At 39.2% G+C, this 20,186-nt stretch overlaps 1 protein-coding gene across 21 annotated transcripts in view; it reads right to left on the bottom strand.

Moving 5' to 3' along the window:
• Positions 1-20,186, bottom strand: part of BPTF (bromodomain PHD finger transcription factor) — a 150,206-nt gene that overhangs the window by 89,203 nt on the left and 40,817 nt on the right. For 15 of the 21 annotated variants that reach the window (XR_004179290.1, XR_004179289.1, XR_004179292.1 and 12 more), the window contains exons 3-5: positions 19,902-20,125; positions 11,458-11,661; positions 10,732-10,920 (exon numbers count right to left, since the gene is read on the bottom strand). Coding sequence is in view for 17 of the 21 variants with exons in the window: in XM_031657136.1 (XP_031512996.1) it covers positions 10,732-10,920; positions 11,458-11,661; positions 19,902-20,125 (617 nt within the window). In the remaining 4 variants the exon portion in view is untranslated. The remainder of the gene's footprint in view (positions 1-10,731; positions 10,921-11,457; positions 11,662-19,901; positions 20,126-20,186) is intronic. The other 6 variants (XM_031657141.1, XM_031657143.1, XM_031657146.1 and 3 more) reach the window with 2 other exon arrangements.

Here is a 20,186-nt window from a genome sequence, read left to right as displayed (position 1 = left end):
AAAGAAAGTGGTAAGCAACACCTTATTTTTTAAGTCTTCCAGGCTATTAACTCACTGACTTTTTTGAGGGGGGCAGTGGTGAGGGCCTAACCCTAACTCACTGACTTGTATCACCTTAGTCTCCAGTACAAGGCAGACAATTTTTTGGATACCCCAGAGCTGGAGAATAACCAAGTGATATGACTATCTCTCAACACTTACAGTGCACCAGATACTGCAGAGGTGGTTTGCTGAGATAATATTCAAAATCTGAAGCTTATAGTCTTACTTTTCAAAAGTACTCAAACAGTATTAGAAACAGAATTAAGCAGGATTATTTAACTCTATGGTTTTCTGCCTGAATCCTATGCCCTCCAAATTAACTGGAAGGTAATGCCTAAATGTGATTGTTAACTTCTTCCTCTCTTTAAGATGGAGTCTCACTGTTGCGCAGGCTGGAGTGCAGTGGCACAATCTTGGCTGACTGTAGCCTCCGCCTCCCAGGTTCAAGAGATTCTCCCGCCTCAGCCTTCTGAGCAGCTGGGACTACCGGTGCACGCCATCATGCCTGGATAATTGTTTTATATTTTTGGTAGAGACAGGGTTTCACCATGTTGTCCAGGCTGGTCTCGAACTCCTGACCTCAGGTGATCCACCCACCTTGGCCTCCCAAAGTGGCTGCGATTACAGGCGTGAGCCACTGTGCCCAGCTGTGACTGTTAACTTCTAAGGACAACTTAATAGTATCATTAAGAGTATAGTTCTTAAAAACGTACAAAAAGTACCACTACCATGAACAGAAAGCCTATCTTTCCATGGTAGTTCAGAAATTAAAAGTCTCCCTCTGCATTTGTTTCTGCCACTGACAAGACACTCTTCAAATCACCTAAGTAAAAATTGGTTGAGTCTATTGAAGTAACTATCTTTAACATATAATGTTGGGTTTCAGGAAAAAAACCCGACAACCTGATAAAATATGGAAAAATATGTGAACAGTCAGAAAAGAAAAGAAAATGCCCTTTAGGCATATGGAAATACGCCCAATTCATACTATGAGAAAAGTAAAATAAAACTATATGAAGAAACTACTCTCAAAGTTATCAACTGGCAAAAATCCAAGTCTCACAATACATGACGGGAAAATTACACATGCATTTACTTAACATAGTAATCCTGTGTCTAGAAATCTAGCCCAAAATACACTAAAAAAAATTACTTATCTATAGAGCTAGCTATTCATTGGAGTATTTAAAAAGGCAAAAGACCCAGAAACAGAAAATGCCAATGAAGGCTGGGAGCAGTGGCTCACGCCTGTGGAAGGTTGAGGCAGGCAGAGCACTTGAGGTTAGGAGTTCGAGACCAGCCAGGGCAACATGGTGAAACTCCATCTCTACGAAAAATGCAAAAATAAGGCAGGCATAGTAGTGCATGCCTCTAGTCCTAGGTACTTGAGGGAGGCAGGAAGATTGTTTGAACCCGAGAGTCAGAAGTTGCAGTGAGCCGTGATTGCGCCATTGCACTCTAGCCTGGGTAACAAAGTGAGACCCTGTCTGAAAAAAAAAGGGAGGGGCCAGGCACAGTGGCTCATGCCTGTAATCCCAGCACTTTGGAAGGCAGAGGTGGGCGGATCACCTGAGGTAACCTGAGGTCAGGCGTTCGAAAGCAGCCTGGCCAATATGGCGAAACCCTGTCTCTACTAAAAATGCAAAAATTAGCCAGGTGTGGTGGTGCATGCCTGTAATCCCAGCTACTTGGGAGGCTAAGGTTGCAGTGAGCTGAGATCACGCAACTGCACTACAGCCTGGGTGACAGCACGAGACTCTGTTTCAAAAAAAAAAAGGAAAAAGAAAATGCCCATCAATAGGGCATTGGTTGAATAAAAGTTGGTATACACAATGAAATACCATGCAATTGTAGCAAGAACTGAGGATAATCACTATGTTCACACATAAAATGATCTCCAAGATTAAATGTTAAAAGCAAGGTGTAGAACAATACTTATAATATGCTTACTTTTGTGTGAGAAGAAGAGGAAATACACATTTATAAACAGATTTTACTTTTATAAAAAACAAAACCAGCTGGGCACGGTGGTTCACGCCTGTAATCGCAGTACTTTGAGAGGCCAAGGCAGGTGGAGCGTGAGCTCAGGAGTTTGAGACCAGCCTGACCAACATGGTGAAACCCTGTCTCTACTAAAAATACACAAATTAGCTGGGCACGGAGGCAGGCGCCTGTAATCCCAGCTACTTGGGAGGCTGAGGCAGAAGAAGTGCTTGAACCCAGGCGGGCAGAGGTTGCAGTGAGCCAAGACTGTGCCACTGCACTCCAGCCTGGGCAACAGAGTGATACTCTATCTCCAAAAAAAAAAAAAAAAAATGAAGTATAACCAAAAACCAATAAAAATGGCTACTTATAAGAGAAAAGACACAGTTAACTAGAGAGAGAAGGAATGAAAGTCAAAATTCTCTGAATATCTCCGGTTACATAGTTTTGAATTTATAATAATGTAAATGTTCTACATTTTCAAAGAATTAAAGTTATTATAGAAAAGCAATCCCTAAAAATTAAACTGAAACAAATGAACTGTGTATCAAGTTGTGCATCACCACACAAAGGATTATCATCATCTTTTTTTTTAGATGGAGTCTTGCTCTGTCGCCCAGGCTGAAGTGCACTGGTGTGATCTCAGCTCACTGCAACCTCTGCCTCCCAGGTTCAGGCGATTGTCCTGCCTCAGCCTCCTGAGTAGCTGGGACTACAGGCGCCCACCATCACACCAGGTTAATTTTTTTTGTATTTTTAGTAGATATGGGGTTTCACCATGTTGGCCATGCTGGGCTCGAACTCCTGACCCGTGATCCGCCCACCTCGGCCTCCCAAAGTGCTGGGATTACAGGCGTGAGCCACCAAGCCTGGCCCTTTTTTTCTTTTTCTTTTCTTTTCTTTCATTCTTTTTTTTTTTTTTTTTTTTTTTTTAAGACAAGGTCTGGCTCTATCACCCAGGCTGGAGTGCACTGGCGTAATCTCAGTTCACTGAAACTTCTACCTCCTAGGCTCAAGCCATCTTCCCACCTCAGCCTCCTGAGTAGCTAGGACTACAGGCAAACACCAGCATGCCTGGCTAATTTTTATAGAAAAGGAATTTTGCCAGGTTGGGCAGGCTGGTCTTGAACTCGGGAGCTCAAGTAATCTGCCCACCTTGGCCTCCCAAAGTGCTGGGATTACAGGTGTGAGCCACAATGCCCAGTCCAGGGGATTATTTTAAGCGACTTTGGAATACGATATTTTGTCTGTACATCCTTCCTAGAAATGAAGTATAATGAGAAATAAAGAGCAGCAAAAAGTCGTAAATGCCATTCAGTAGTCTTAGTGTTAGCAGTAATACTGGTATTATGAAAATACTACTATTTAAAATAAATCACTTCCTCTTATTATTAATGCACATTAGGATTGGAATACCCTGTATTGGAATAAAGCAAATGTATAGCTGAATTACTGTTGTTGGAACTGAAAACTTCAGTGTAAGGGAACAGAGATACAAATGTAAAAACAAAGAAACTAAGTATGCTATCCGCAATCTGAATTTGAAATGTTAATATAAACTGATGATCTTTTTCTTTTCAAAAACATGTCTTTCATAACATACCCACCAAAAAAGCATAGGGGCAGTGACAGCCCAATAGCAAAAAGTATCTCTGAGTCTAGATTGTAGACTTTAAATATTGTTTCCCATTAAAAGGAACCAGGACTTCTTGGAGGAAAAAAAAAAAGATTCCGAGTCGGGATAGGTACTGTGTAACACAAGTCTCAAACATTTTATTCTGCTAAAAAGCAAGAAGTCTGGCCAGCACGGTGGCTCACACCTGTAATCCTAGCACTTTGGGAGGCTCAAGTAGGCGGATCACCTGAGGTCAGGAGTTTGAGACCAGCCTGGCCGACATGGTGAAACCCTGTCGCTACTAAAAACACAAAAATTAGCTGGGTGTGGTGGTGGGTGCCTGTAATTCCAGCTACTCAGGAGGCGGAGGTTGCAGTGAGCTGAGATTGTGCCACTGCACTCCAGCCTGGGTGACAGAGCAAGACCCTGTCTCAAACAAAAAAACAAACAAACCAACCAACCCAAAACTCCATATTACAGTCTCCATATAAATATAACTGATTCTAGGCCGGGTGGGTGGCTCATGCCTGTAATCTCAGCACTTTGGGAGGCCGAGACAGACAGATCACAAGGTCAGGAGTTCAAGACCAGCCTGACCAACATGGTGAAACCCCAACTCTACTAAACACAAAAATTAGCTAGATGTGGTGGCACATGCCTATAGTCCTAGCTACTCGGGAGGCTAAGGCAGGAGAATCGCTTGAACCTGGGAGGACGAGGCTGCAGTGAGCCAAGATCGCATCACTGCACTTCAGCATGGGCGACACAGCAAGACTCCGTCTATCCAAAAAAAAAAAAAAACCCTGATTCTGGAAAGATCATTAATGAGTGAGAGATTAACAGAGAATCATGCAGTCTCACCACCTAAACTCATTGATCCATCTAGGCATCTGTGAAGGTAGAAAAACCATATACCATGAGCCTTTTGGTGTGACACAATATAAATTAACCAGCACATTGTTTATAAGTATTCTTGCCAAAGACAGTTGAAACTGAATAGGTATTAAGAGATTAACTTTTTAACTTTTTAAAGTGGTATGTAGCAATCTTTCCCCAAATATTGCCCAACTTTTTCAGTTTAATCTTTAATCTGAGCCACACAAAATGTTTCTGATCACTGATCATACTCAATATAATGGGTAGATTTCTTCAACATGAAATCTACCCAATTTTCTTATATTCTCACTCCTATCATTTTCATACTACAATTTTGTCATTTTTTCCTTCACATAATAACTTCTACCACATTATATGAAAATGACAATGTTCTGACAAGATTTTATTTCAAAGTAAAGCCTGAAATAAAATATATCCAGAAGCAATTGTATATAAAGAAATTCTAAAGTAGATGTATTTGTACAAAAATTTTAAATTCTCAGATTTTTTTAAAGTCTTTCTGTTGCAGAAAATATACACAATACAAACATTAACCAAAATAAAGCTGGATAGCTTGAAAATATTATTAAAAATAACATTTCATAATGATAAAATAACATTTCATAGTGATAAAAGATTCAACAAAAATATAAATATTAGGTGCTCCTAATAACAGTTTCAAAGTGTATAATGCAAAAACTGAAAAAAGCAAAAAGAGAAAAAGGCAAATCTACAATACATAGTTGGAAATAATTTTAAAATATCTGACAGGAAAAAAACAAAAAACAAAAAACAAAAAACACCACCACCACCCAAAAATGTACCAAGAAATACAGATCAGAATAATATAATCAGAAACCTTATCTGAGGCCAGGTGCGGTAGATCACTTGAGGTCAGGAGTTCAAGATCAGCCTGGCCAACATGGAGAAACGCTATCTCTACTCATACAAAAATTAGCAAGGCATGGTGGTGAACACCTGTAGTCCCAGCTACTCAGGAGGCTGAGGTGGGAGGATTGCTAGGACCCAGGAAGCAGAGGTTGCAGTGAGGCAAGATTGAGCCACTGTACCGCAGCCTCAGCAACACAGCCAGACTCTGTGTCAAAAACACAAAACCAAAAGCAAACAAACAAAAAAATTAAAACAAGAAATCTTACCTGTCTTACACTGCACCCAACTGAAAAAATATATATATTACATATATATATGTAATGTACATATATGTAATATACATACAACCTTTTCAATTGTTCAAGGAACATTTATCAACATTAATTAAATGTTGGGCCATAAAACAAGTGTCAATAAAATTTAAAGGACATAAATCATGCATAGAATGTTCTCTGATAGAGGGTTAAACTAGAAATCAACTAGAAAAAAAAAAAAGATAATTAGCTACTTAGGAAGCTGAGGTGGGATAATCACTTGAGCTCAGGAGTTCCAGGTTACAGAGAGTTATGGTCACTTTCCTGCAATCCAGCCTGGGTAACAGAACAAGACCCTGTCTTATACACACACAAAAAGTAAAACACAAAAACAGAAACCTACAAATGTTTGAATATTAAGCAATGTACTTCATCACACACCACATTAAAACCGAAATTAGAAAATATTTTAAACTACAGGATAAAGGGAACATGACATATAACAGTCTGTGGTTGTGTTCTGGTCATGCATTTAAAAATAAAATAAAATAAGTCTGTGGGATGTATCTATAGCAGGACACAGAGGAAAGCTGATAGCCTTGACAGTAGACATCATAAAAAAAACTAAACTACAAACCATCAAAGCAATCATCTTCAGAAGCTAGGAAAGAAAATCCACAAAAGCACAAAGAAAATAAAAGAAAGAACATAATACTAAGACCAGAAATTAATTTAGAAAAAACAATAGATAAGGTCAACAAAGTTTTTTTTTAAAAAAAGACTAACAGAATTGCTAACAGCCTTGCAACATGATTAATGGGGGCAGATAACAAATTTCTGGATTGGAAAAACAGAATGAGTATAGACCCTATATATATAAAAAAGATAGGATGTTATGCTAATAAATTGTAAAAATTCAGCAAAATGAGCAGATTCCTTAAAAAAGTCAATTAAACAGAACAAACCTAAGAAAACAATAGAAAATATGAATAGCCACTGCTGTACTTTGGATAGTTTAGATGTTTGTCCTCCCAAAAATCTCATGTTGAAATTTGATCCCAATGTTGGAGGTGGGGACTAATGGGAGGTGTTTGGATTCTGGAGTCGGATCCCTCAAGAGTAGATTACTGCCCTTGGGTTACGTGTTGGGGGTGAGTGAGTTCTCACTCTATTAGTTCCCACTAGAGCCGATTGTTAAAAAGAGCCTGTCATCTGCCACTCCTGCCTCCCCTTTCCTCTCTCACCATGAGGTATCAATATACACTGGCTCCCTTTTCCCCTTCCGCCATTAGTGGAAGCATCATGAGGCCCTCGCCAGATGCAGATGTCGGTACCGTGCTTCTTGCACAGTCTGCAGAACCATAGCCAAGTAAATCTCTCTTTTTTCTTTTTAATAAATTACCAGCCTTAGATACTCATTTACAGCAACACAAATGGAATAAGACACCCATTATCTACTAAAGAAGTGAATGAAAACTGTAATAACCTTCCCATAATGAAAACTCCAGAACCAAATCACTCCAGCAAACATTTAAGAAATAACACCAGCCATAGCTGGGTGCGGTGGCTCACACCTCTAATCCCAGCACTTTGGGAGGCTAAGGCGGGCGGATCACGAGGTCAGGAGTTCAAGACCAGCCTGGCCAACATGGTGAAAACCCGTCTCTACTAAAAATACAAAAATTAGCCAGGTGTGGTGGTGGGCACCTGTAATCCCAGCTATTTGGGAGGCTGAGGCAGGAGAATCGCTTGAAACTGGAAGGCGGAGGTTGCGGCGAGTTGAGATTGTGCCACTGCACTCTAGCCTGGGCGAAAGAGTGAAACTCCATCTCAAAAAAAAAAAAAAAATTAACACCAGCCCCACAAAAACTCTTCTAGTACCAACTCATGATATGAGTCCAAAATATTCTTGATACTAAAGACTGACATTATCAGAGAAGAAAAATGCAAACCAATTTTACTCATGAAAGTAAATGCAAAAATCCTAAACAAAATGTTAGTAAACTGGATGCTATAATATATAACAAGGAAAATACATCACAACAAGTTATATTTACCCCAGCAACATGAGATTAGGTTAACATTCAAAATTCAATGCAGATACTTCTGCTTCTAGTCAAGGTAAAGTGAAAGAACCAAATTTACCCTCTCTCATGAAACAACTACAAAGCAAAAAACAGAACATTTATAGAAAATGAACACAGGAGCAGACAGGTACTTCCTAAAAGAGGATATCTAAATGACTGACACATACACACACACGAACACAGAAAGATGCTCAACATCCTTAGTCACCAGGGAGCTGGCAAGAGCAAAGAACAATAAAATATCCCTACATGCCCACCAGCATGTCCCCTCAGTCCTCCAAAAAGACAAAGAGCGATGCTGATGATACCAAGTGTTAGCAAGGATGCAGAGGAGCTAGAACTCTCATACACTGTTGAAGTGAGTACTTCCACCGCCTCTGTGGAAAACTGTTGAGCAGTATCTACCGAAGATAAGCATATACCAGCTCCATGACCTAGAAAATCCACAACTAGGCTTATACCTCTGGAAACATATATATATGTGCACAAGAAACATGTAAAACATTCATAATAGTATCATTCATAATGGTCCCAAACCAAAATCCATTAAAATAACTATCAAAATGTAACAAGAATTAAGACAGACATATCTATATAATGGAATATCATACTGCAATAAAAAAGAATAAGCTGTTACTACTAGCAACATCTGGATGGCTCTCATTGATGTTTTGTTGAGGTGGGAAAAAAAGCTATCAGGCATCAACGAGTATACACTGCATGGTTCCAGTAAATTTTTTTTTAAAAGGCAAACTAATCAGTGGTGATAGAAGTCAGAATAGTTACTACCTTTGTTGGGCTAGGTGTAGTGGTGGCTAAAAGGGGGCATGATATGGTTACACAGATATGTTAACTTTGTCAACATCCATCAAGTTATTCACTTAATATTTACAAACTTTACAGCAGGTTACATTTCAATTTTTTAAAGTCGCTGGATGCAGTAGCTCACGCCTGTAATCCCAGCACTTTTTTTTTTCTTTTTTTTTGAGACAGAGTCTTGCTCTGTCGCCCAGGCTGGAGTGCAGTGGCGTGGTCTCTGCTCACCGCAAGCTCCGCCTCCCGGGTTCACGCCATTCTCCTGCCTCAGCCTCCCAAGCTACAGGCACCCGCCACCACGCACGGCTAATTTTTTGTATTTTTAGTAGAAACGGGGTTTCATTGTATTAGCCAGGATGGTCTCGATCTCCTGACTTCGTGATCCGCCCACCTTGGCCTCCTAAAGTGCTGGGATTACAGGTGTGAGCCACCGCGCCCAGCAATCCCAGCACTTTTGAGAGGCCGAGGTGGGAAGATGGCTTGAGCCCAGGAGTTCGAGACTGGCCTGGGCAACACAGTGAGACCCTGTCTCTACATACTTACTTACTAAATAAATAAATAAATAAGCTGGGCATGGTGGTGCACACCTGTAGTCTCAGCTACTTTGAAGGCTGAGGTGGGAGAATCACTTGAGCCTGGGAGGTCAAGTCTGCAGTGAGCCGTGATCACGCTACTGCACTCCAGCCTGGGTGAAAGAGCAAGACTCTCTCAAAAAAAAAAAAAAAAAAAACTTTACCAAAAATACCTTTCCATCCAAAATGCTTTCCAATCTGACAGTATCTTTTGTCGGTAAGTTTTAATCATTAAATTAGGTGTCTAAATACATTCTGAAAGTTTAGAAAAGAAAACCAAGTAAGATGTCTTCTATCACAGCTATTGTTCTTAATCTGCCATGAATAATTCTCCCACCCCAATTCTTCTAACAAGGCATCTCATCCACTGACCATAGGTAGTAAACAGTTGTAACAGAGTTTGGTCCAGGGACATCACAAAGTGTCTAGCACATTGCCAGGCACATTGTAGGCACTCAATAAATATCTGCTGAATAAATAACTGCAGAGAGAGCCACAGAAACAGAAGGAAGCAGGTAATTCTCTCTGAAGGTCAGAACTCTATTAAGTCTGTCTACTGCTCACTAGAATGTAAGTCACCAAGGGCCCAGACCTTATCTATTTTGGTCACTGATATATCCCGTTAGTGTATTCTGAAGTCGGGGACCTATTAAAATGTTTACCTACTTTACCAAAGTACCAAACTCCTCTTTAAAATCTGGTAATGGGGTTTCAACATGTTGGTCAGGCTGGTCTTGAATTCCTGACCTCAGGTGATCCACCTGCCTTGGCCTCCCAAAGTGCTGGGATTACAGGTGTGAACCACCATACGTGGCCCTGTTCTTGATCTTAATGACCAATCTCTCATCAGTATAAAATACGGTGAACTTACTGCTGATTGCTGTGGTTCTTCTGGAGCTTACACTTACATCCCTATCTGTAGCGCCCTGTTAAACTGGTGTTTTCAGCAACACAGCTCACTGTTGACCAGTACTCAAATGGAAGTCGTCCCCATAAGAACTGCAGGTTGTCAAAATCCTTCATGTTATGCAACAGGACATTCTTGGTGTGCTACAACTTACTTGGAGTATAACTTTAATTTCAAAAACTGAAAATATGAATTACTGGTCAACTTACATTTTTATGTCAAAATATATCTGACAACAATGTTCTGTGATAATGATTTTCTACCATAACACTACGATTTGAAATGTTATAAATATTACACGAGCACATGCAAACATAAAATTAATTTGTTAGTATCTACGGAACTGGAAAGGTCAGATCATTCAACATTGAGCCATTAGTACATAAGTAATTAAAACCAAAATATCTGCCACTATGGTCTGGTGATAAAATATAAAAATAAATCTATTAAACAAAACCAGCTAAATGAAGTTTAAGAAGCATGAAAATTATGATGAGTTTCAAGCACTAACTGCGAGGACATTTATCAAACTCCAAATGTTAGGTGACAACTTAGCAAACAGGGATGGCACTGTAAGCAAGCAGCATGAATGAACACATAGTTTAAAGTTTTAGGTGACATTCGGCTTTTACTACAAAAGGGAAGGATTCCCCCCATTACAGAGGCATTGATACGCTGCCCTCTGTACCTGGCACATCCTGGGGGAGCTCAGATGCCACCTTCTTCTCTGCCATGTTGCTGCTATCAGGGGTTTCTGAGAGACACCCCACGGGGCTCCTCCCTTCAGAGGGACTAGTCTCTTCTGAAGATGCATTTGTTGTGTTGTCGCCAAGATTTGCTGACACAGAGTTACCTTTATCCCCAACTTCTGTTGGCTCTACAGCAAAATGCACAACAAAACTTTAAAGATATTCTTTAAAATTGCTTCAGGGCATATGGCCACATTCAGTCAACTACTAAATGATCAATCACCAAAAATCCTGTTTCCGTTGGATGGCCATTTTAAAGCAATTAGATTCTCAGATATTGCTGCAATAGGTAATCCAGAGAGTATTTAAGAATACTTAATAATATATTAAGAATGCTTAACTAATTACTATAAAAATGAACATATTTCATCACATTCAAACGCGTATATTCTGGTATAATATAAAAAATAGTACTTTTTCATAGGGAAATGGCAAACTAATGGGAAGTATAGAGACATGAATATAACATTATAGCAAACTCACTAATACGTAAAACTCACTACAATTGTTACACATGTTACAAGAAGGGATGGTATCCTGATCTCTTTAGAAATATTAAACTAGGTAGCTGCTTACAATATTTCACTTTCATTTTGCAAGTAAAACTGGAGGTTTCATAAATAACACTGATGAAGTATTTCTTTTTAATCAAGTAATTTTTTTACCCTCAGATTTTCCTTGCTCAGGGTCATCGTCTGGTGTTTTGTCGTCACTGTCTTTTTCAAGGGACTGATCTTCAAATTCTTCTCTACTTTTCTCAGCATCTTTAGAGTCATTCTCAGTCTCATTCTTGTCTTTTTCTGTTTCTTCTGGGCTTTTAACATTATCAATGTCTCCCTTTTTGACTCTTATGGATTCCAAAATTTCTTCTATAATGTGTAAAACAAACAAAAAAATCATTCCCATATATAACCAAACAGAACAGTACCACAAATGTCACTTAAGAGTTTCAATACAAGTTATTAAGGAGGAAAAATTAAGTATTTTTAAAGCATTAGATCTATGAAATAAGAATCAAGATTACAAACACAATTGTGTTTACAGAATTCAATCAATTTGGTGTACCTTCACCTCTAGAAAATACATGCTAATTATGGGCTCTACTTTTTTCTTAAAAAAAAAAGTAAAATTAGTCTATCTTTTTAAAATATAGGCTTGATATAGATATTTGTGACAGACGACAAAAACTACAAGCTGACATAGACCCACAGTCTGGGCAGCACACTGTAGTGATCAAAACCTAGAAACCCAAAACCCACTGTAAATCTGACTTGGATTAGCTGTGTGACTTTGGGTGAGCTACCTAACCTCTCCAGGCCATCATTTCCTCAATTGTAAGAAGAGAAAACAGAGGCCCTTTTGGAAACAACTTTCTTTCTGAAGTCCCTTAACTGTTCCGAAAGTCACTAAGTCTCTAAGTACACTTACCCTCTTTCAACTTAGATAGAGTGATACTATGGCACATTATAGGCCATGGGATATAAAAGGACCACAGTGTACAGAACACACGGTGTATCAGTATGGACTCATGGATATTAATTATATTCTTTGGTTTATCATGCAATACTATCACTTTTAATTTTGTTGCACAAATTGTTTCAGCTTTGGCCAGTGGGGACTTTTTCCGAGTCCAGTGTCCTTTTGACACATATTCATCCATCCAGCCATCCAGCCATCCAGCATTTTCTCACTTTCCGGTATTACAAGATGCTCTGGGCTCACCTTGTATTTTCCCTGCCCTAGCCCTACAACTCACCATCTCTCCAAGGAGACTTTGTTCTTTTTTGAAGAACAAATTGGAGAATGATGTGACAAGTCACAATCTAGGTGCTTGGTGTGCTTGTTACTACTGGGGTGTTGCTATTCTAGAGTCTCTCGGCCAACAGAGCTAAGAAATGTAGTCATAAATATACACATCTATATTATTTCTGTATTTATTTGTGTGGACACATACGTGTATGACTGAAAGCCTATGTGTCTGTGTAGGATTCATTTACCATTGCCACTTGCTTATTTGTAACTTCTCTGACAGTGAGAAATCTGGCTCACATTATATCTAGTTATTTGTTCATTCCTAGTACACACAGTAAAATAGTTTTGGAATTGCTAAACTGTTTCCTCATAAAAATAAATTTACCAACTAGAGTACACTATTTGTGAATAAGAAGAAACACAGTTTTTCTTTTTCTTTTCTTTTTTTTGAGACAGAGTTTTGTTCTTGTCACCCAGGCTGGAGTGCAATGGCGCAATCCTGGCTCACTGCAACCTCTGCCTCCCAGGTTCAAGCGATTCTCCTGCCTCTGCCTCCCAAGTAGCTGGGATTACAGGCACCTGCCACCATACCCGGCTAATTTTTGTATTTTTAGTAGAGATGGGGTTTCACCATGTTGGCCGGGCTGCTTGAACTCCTGACCTCAGGTGATCCGCCCACCTCAGCCTCCGAAATAGACGGAAATAGAGGTATGTGTCACCACACCTGGCTAATTTTTTAAACTTTTTAAAAATAGAGATGGAGTCTCATTATGTTACCCAGGCTGATCTTGAACTCCCCCTGCCTCGGCCTACCAAAGCACTAAGATTACAGGCATGAGCAGTGCCCAGCCCTTAATTACTATATTTTAAAGAACGTTTTATTTGGAAAAAGAAAATGTAGTTACCGATTATCTGTCTTTCTTAGAGGAACAGATTTCCTTTTTCTTTCTTTCTTTTTTTTTTTTTTGAGACAGAGTCTCACTCTGTTGCCCAGTCTGGAGTGTAGTGGCGCGATCTCGACTCACTGCAACCTCCGCCTCCTGGGTTCAAGTGATTCTCCCACCTCAGCCTCCCAAGTAGCTGGGACTATAGGCATGTACCACCACACCTGGCTAATTTTGTATTTTTAGTAGAGATGGGTTTCACTATGTTGGCCACGCTGGTCTCAAACACCTGACCTCAAGTGATCCACCCGTCTCAAAGTGCTAGGATTACTGGCATGAGCCACCACGCCTGGCTGTCTTTGAAACATAACTACACCCTATAGCTTTTCATAACCAAATCATTGTACATCCTTCCTACTTTCCCAGTGATATTTAATGAAAATAAAACCAACAAAATTGTTTTAATTGCCTACTAAGTTTAGACCATTTAAATTGGTTGAAAAACACAAGTTGCATAACCATAGTTCTCTGATTTTCTATAAAGATTCTAATTTCAAACAGTCTGTATTGTTAAACACTCTTGTATAAATGTGTATATGTATATATGTGTATATACATACACACATTCACACTAGTTTCAGGTTCAAAAAGTATGGCAATCATAGCCGTAAGAAAAATAGACCAAAAATAGGGCCGAGCGCAGTGGCTCACACCTGTAATCCCAGCACTTCGGGAGGCCAAGGCAGGTGAATCACTTGAGGCTAGAAGTTTGAGACCAGCCTAACATAGTGAAACCCCGTCTCTACATAAAATACAAAAATTAGCCAGGCGTGGTGGCACACGCCTGTAATCCCAGCTACTTGGGAGGCTGAGACAAGAGAATTGCTTGAACCTAAGAGACAGAGGTTGCAGTGAGCCGAGATCATGCCGCTGCACTCCGGCCTGGGTGACAGAGCGAGACTCTGTCTCAGAAAAACAAAAACAAAACAACAACAACAACAAAAAATAAAAACAGACCCAAAATGTTCAGCAGAGAAAAACATTAAAGGATGAAAGAAAATTACATTGTATCTCATCTATACTAAATATGCATATTCTATAAACAAGTATATTCTACACTTTGCATGAACATTTTTCAAAACTAAATAAAGAATTAACCTACCAGATTTTAGAAGCCATCTCTACTTAGAAAAAATTCTTCTAAAAATAAACTTCCTTCAAATAAGCAAAATAAAGCATTTCATAATTACCATACAGGCACAGGATAAAGCAAATATAGTAAGCTGTATATTTAGCTACAAATATATAAAGTATAGATCTAGACAATGAATATATGAGTATTTACTGTATCATTCTTTTTTTTCTTTTCTTTTTTTTTTTTGAGACAAAGTCTCACTCTGTTGCCCAGGCTGGAGGGCAGTGGCACAATCTCAGCTCACTGCAATCTCCACCTCTGAGTTCAAGCGATTCTTCTGCCTCAGCTTCCCAAGTAGCTGGGATTGCAGGCGTGTGCCACCAGGCCCAGCTAATTTTTGTATTTTTAGTAGAGACGGGGTTTTGCCATGTTGATCAGGCTGGTAACTGTATAATTCTTTCAATCTTTCTGTACATTTGAAATTTTTCGTAAAATATTGAGGAAAAATGGAGAAGAAAAATTGAACTATCAAAAATAGAATTAAACTATCCTAAGGTAGACACATGTGTTTGTATAAAAACCAGAGAGTTGTATATTAGAAATGAAGTATTTTGTTTGAGAGGTTAACATCAAGTGAAAGTCATCAGGACAGGCTACAATTCTGAAATTCCTGTTATGCTGTAAATTATTCTTGGCCATTATCAGAACCCCAGTGGTTTCCATTGTTTTCATCTCATAAAACCAAAAGTTAAAGAGCTTTATTATATATTATTTTGGGTATTTACCTGGACTGGGTGGTCCTAAACTGACTATTATAGCCAAGATTTTGGTTACCAGAGAAAGCAAATAAAGGTTAACAGTGGTGGACTGGTGTTTTAATGGGGAATTCTTCTATTTGAATGTTCAATTCATTAACAATACACTCCTTAAAAAGGTGCTGGGGCCGGGCGCCGTGGCTCACGCCTGTAATCCCGGCACTTTCGGAGGCCGAGACGGGCGGATCACGAGGTCAAGAGATCGAGACCATCCTGGCTAACACGGTGAAACCCTGTCTCTACTAAAAATACAAAAATTAGCCGGGCACGGTGGTGGGCGCCTGTAGTCCCAGCTACACGGGAGACTGAGGCAGGAGAATGGCGGGAACCCAGGAGGCGGAGCTTGCAGTGAGTGGAGATCGCGCCACTGCACTTCAGCCTGGGCAACAGAGCGAGACTCCGTCTCAAAAAAGAGAAAAGAAAAAAGAAAAAAAAAAAAGGTGCTGAGAGGATTAAAGAATTGTAAAACACCTAGTTGAGCACCTGGCCCACAGTAGGCACTCAAAAATGTCAGCGTCCCCTTCTCTTCCCCAACAATTTTCAATTCTCATGAATCCCTCCCCTCCTCCTCTAGTACCAGGTTGATGTTGTACCTTAGCCAAAAAAAAAAGGAAAGAAAGAAAACAATATTTATGTCATTGTTGGGGTCCAGATCTCACCATTAAACCCAAGGTACAACTCACCTTATTTCCATGTACTCCATGTAGTACTAAGAGGATAACTGCAGGTTGCAAGGCAATCTCACAGCACACAAATTTTACTCATCTAACTTTCTAAGAACATATTGTGGCATAAAGCTCGATGCTCTCTATGTTGTTCTCCATTACTATAAAACGTTTAACTAAGTGGTTTTTGTTTTGTTTTGTTTTGTTTTTTAAGACAGAGTCTCGCTCTGTAACCCAGGCTGGAGTGCAGTGGCTCACTACGAGCTCTGCCTCCCGGATTCACACCATTCTCCTGCCTCAGGCTTCCAAGTAGCTGGAACTACAGGTGCCTGCTACCACGCCTGGCTAATTTTTTTTGTTTGTTTGTACTTTTAGTAGAGACAGGGTTTCATGTTAGCCAGGATGGTCTCCATCTCCTGACCTCATGATCTGCCCGCCTCAGTCTCCCAAAGTGCTAGGATTACAGGTGTGAGCCACTGTGCCCTGCCGGTTTAACTAATTTTTAAAAGTACATTACATGCTGAATTATACTGAACTATAACATGCTCATTGTAGGAAATGCAAAAAACACGAAAAGGAAACCAACTACAATTTTACTATGCTAATTGGTTATTTTTTTAATGATAAAATCTAATCCAGTTGGTTATTTAGAGGAAGAGAATTTAAGTATCTCACACAGTTTTTGCATGGTACTTTACTTAACTCTCCAACACGTAGTGTTCTATCACATGATACTTCATAATGAAATTTATCAATTCCCCTGTATTAACATTTTTAGGTTTTTACATTCCCCCAAATCAAACCACTGAACACTTGATTGTCCATTCCTGTTTTGATTTTGTTCTTTAACTATGATTATACTGTATATATAATTTAATACACAGAAAATATTTTTTTTGTTTTTTTCCATTTTTATTTTTTATTCTGGAAAATATTTTAATTCAACGTACTTTATAAAATCCTATCTCTTTTATTTATTTATTTATTTATTTTTTGAGACGGAGTCTCGCTCTGTCACCCAGGCTGGAGTGCTGTGGCCGGATCTCAGCTCACTGCAAGCTCTGCCTCCCAGGTTCCCGCCATTCTCCTGCCTCAGCCTCCCGAGTAGCCGGGACTACAGGCGCCCGCCACCTCGCCCGGCTAGTTTTTTTGTATTTTTTTTAGTAGAGACGGGGTTTCACCGTGTTAGCCAGGATGGTCTCGATCTCCTGACCTCGTGATCCGCCCGTCTCGGCCTCCCAAAGTGCTGGGATTACAGGCTTGAGCCACCGCGCCCGGCATAAAATCCTATCTCACACTGCCTTTTAGGGGACTGAAGATGGTTCTCCATTGTTGTACTAAAACACAGGAGAGCAAAAAGGGATTGGTCTATTTTAATGCCATGAGTCACAAAAGGAAATTAAGGGGGGAAGTGAGCTGGCTGAAATTAATAAAATTTCCTATGATTTGATCTATATGGAGGGGAGACTAAGGCGGAGATTGTGTTACTGCAATTACTGATCTCCCAAAGACTTCTGAATACTAAAAGTTTTCTAATAAAAAAATTACACATTTTCCTAAACAGATCTAACAGAGAAATACTTTCAACTACCAGAGATGAATAAATATAATTCATGGTAACTAAGAATGCTTTTTTCTGAAGACAAAGTATATTTGCACCAAAGAGTATTTATATGTGAGAGCCTATCATTCTCCAAAAATATGCATGAATTCACAGGAATATTGATGCAGAATATGTGAGAACAAGCTTGGATACAGCTATCTGGGTATCTTTATTAAATATAAACATTCCATTTTTAAGCAAATGGAGAATGGAGAAAATTAATAGGATTATATGTATAGCAGATAATGCATGCAGAAGAGCAGAACTCAGAATCAGGCACTTAACAGTGTACTTGCAGAATCTTACCTAATAATTTTATCTAAGCTAAAACTGAAAAGGCACTACAGTTGGCCCTCTGTGGCCAAAGGTTCTGCATCCTTGGATTCAACCAACCTCAAATTGAAAATACAGTATTCTCAGGATGCAGAACCCTTAGATATGGAATGCCAACTTTTCATATCAGCAGATTCCACATGGCCAACTGCAGGACTTGGGCATCCACGGATCTTGCTATCTGCAGAGGGCTCTGGAAGCAATCCTTGAGAATGCTGAGTGATGGCTATATTAAACACAGGTAGTATTTATTAAACATGCACAGAATACATCTGGCGGCACAAAAAAATATATAGCAATAGTGATTGCCTCCGGAGAAAGGAAGGTCAGATTGGAGATTATGAAGGAGACAGATTCATTTTTCACAGCATACCCTTTATACTATTTAAACTTTTGAGACAACAGCATACCCTTTATACTATTTAAACTTTTGAGACATGTATGTATTTATAACTTAAAAAAATAAAGAGTTGAGTAACAAAGTAAGGTGACATTGAATTATGACCTAATAAATATCCAGTTATAATCCAGTAAGTATAAAATATCCATGAATGTATACTCATAGAAATAAATGCTGAAAAACTAAATGAATAAACAAATCTCCTGTGCAGAAAAATTCCAAATAATTGATGTAGATATTGTCCCTTCAAGAAGGTAGAACATAACTCCCCACCCCCTAAGTGTGGCTGTTTACAGTGACTTGCTTCCAGAAAGTACAGTATTGGGGAGTTGAGGGATGGGGGAGGATGTGGAGAAACCTGACAAGCACTGCCTCAACCAGGGGACCAAGGTTGACATCATCAGTGGTAAGTCACGAGGACAGCATGCACTCTTGATAAGAAGATGAGAATTGTACTTCACCTCTGTGGTCTTCCTCCCCAAAATGCAAAAACCTAGGCTAACCATGAGAAAAACCCATAATGAGGGCTTTCTACAAAATACCTAATCAGTACTCCCCCAAACTGTCAAGGCCATCAAAAACAAGGAACGTCTGAGAAACCGACAATCCAGAGGAAAACATGATGACTAAATATCACGTGGTATAGGATCATGAGGCAGAAGAAGGACATCAGGCAAAAACTAAAGAAATTTGAATAAAGTATGGACTTGAGTTAGTAACAGTGTATCAATACTGGTCCATTAGTTGTAACAAATATCCCACACTAATCTAAGACGTTAATAACAGGGGCAACCAAGTACAGGATATATGGAAACCCTTTACTATCTTTGCAACTTTTGTATAAATCTAAAACTTTTCTAAAATTCAAAGTTCTATTTTTTAGAAAGGCAAAAAGTTCAAAAAGAATATTATTTCTTAAAATTAAAAACTGGAATGTCAAAGAAGTTTAATAAGACACTTGAATTAAAGAAACAAACTAACATTTAGGGAATATTAGTAATGACCCAAGGCAGAAATAAAACACTCAAATGTATAGCATCCCTAATTTATGTGGGAATGAACACGGTTCTCTTGGGAAAATGAAATATGGAGAACAAACGTAAAATATACACAGTCATGCACTGCACAATGTTTCCGTCCACCAGGAACCACATACATGACGGTGATCCCATAAGATTATATGTATTACCTTTTCAAATGTTTAGATATGCTTAGATACATAAATACCTGCCGTTGTGCTACAACTGCCTATGGGATTCAGGACAGTCACATGACGTACAGGTTTGCAGTCTGGCAGCAATAGGCTATGCCATATAACCTAGGTGTATGGTTTGTGTAAGTGTACTCTGTGATGTTCACACAATGATGACATTGCCAAATGACACATTTTTCAGAATGTATCCCCATCATTAAGCAATGCATAACTGTTCTTGAAAACTTTATTTTCAAATTTTGCAGTGATTTCTTACCAACAGTTTAGCTCAGACTTAACAAAAATAAAATGAGAAAATGCCCCTCTCACCATTAGCTGCCGCCAGAAAGGATTTGTTACTGCCCCGAGCCTTATTGGTCAGGTCTTCAGTTATGTCCATGTGTCGGTGGATTTCTTCACGCATTTCTTCTAGAATTTTGCAGAGTTCTGCTTCCCAATAATCTTTGTCTAGACAGTCAATTAATTCTGCAAGCTGGACCTTTGTGCTGTAGTACCAAATTTTCTTTTCATTTTCATTTTCTGTATCTTCTTCTCTGTTTAAAAATAGGGGAAAATATATGTTACACATAATGCCACTTATCTGACAGTTCATCT

Source organism: Papio anubis, chromosome 17 (assembly GCF_008728515.1).
Source record: "Papio anubis isolate 15944 chromosome 17, Panubis1.0, whole genome shotgun sequence".
Taxonomy (NCBI): domain Eukaryota; kingdom Metazoa; phylum Chordata; class Mammalia; order Primates; family Cercopithecidae; genus Papio; species Papio anubis.
The sequence above is the reverse complement of the archived record's forward strand: the minus strand, read 5'-3'. Positions and strand labels throughout refer to the sequence as shown.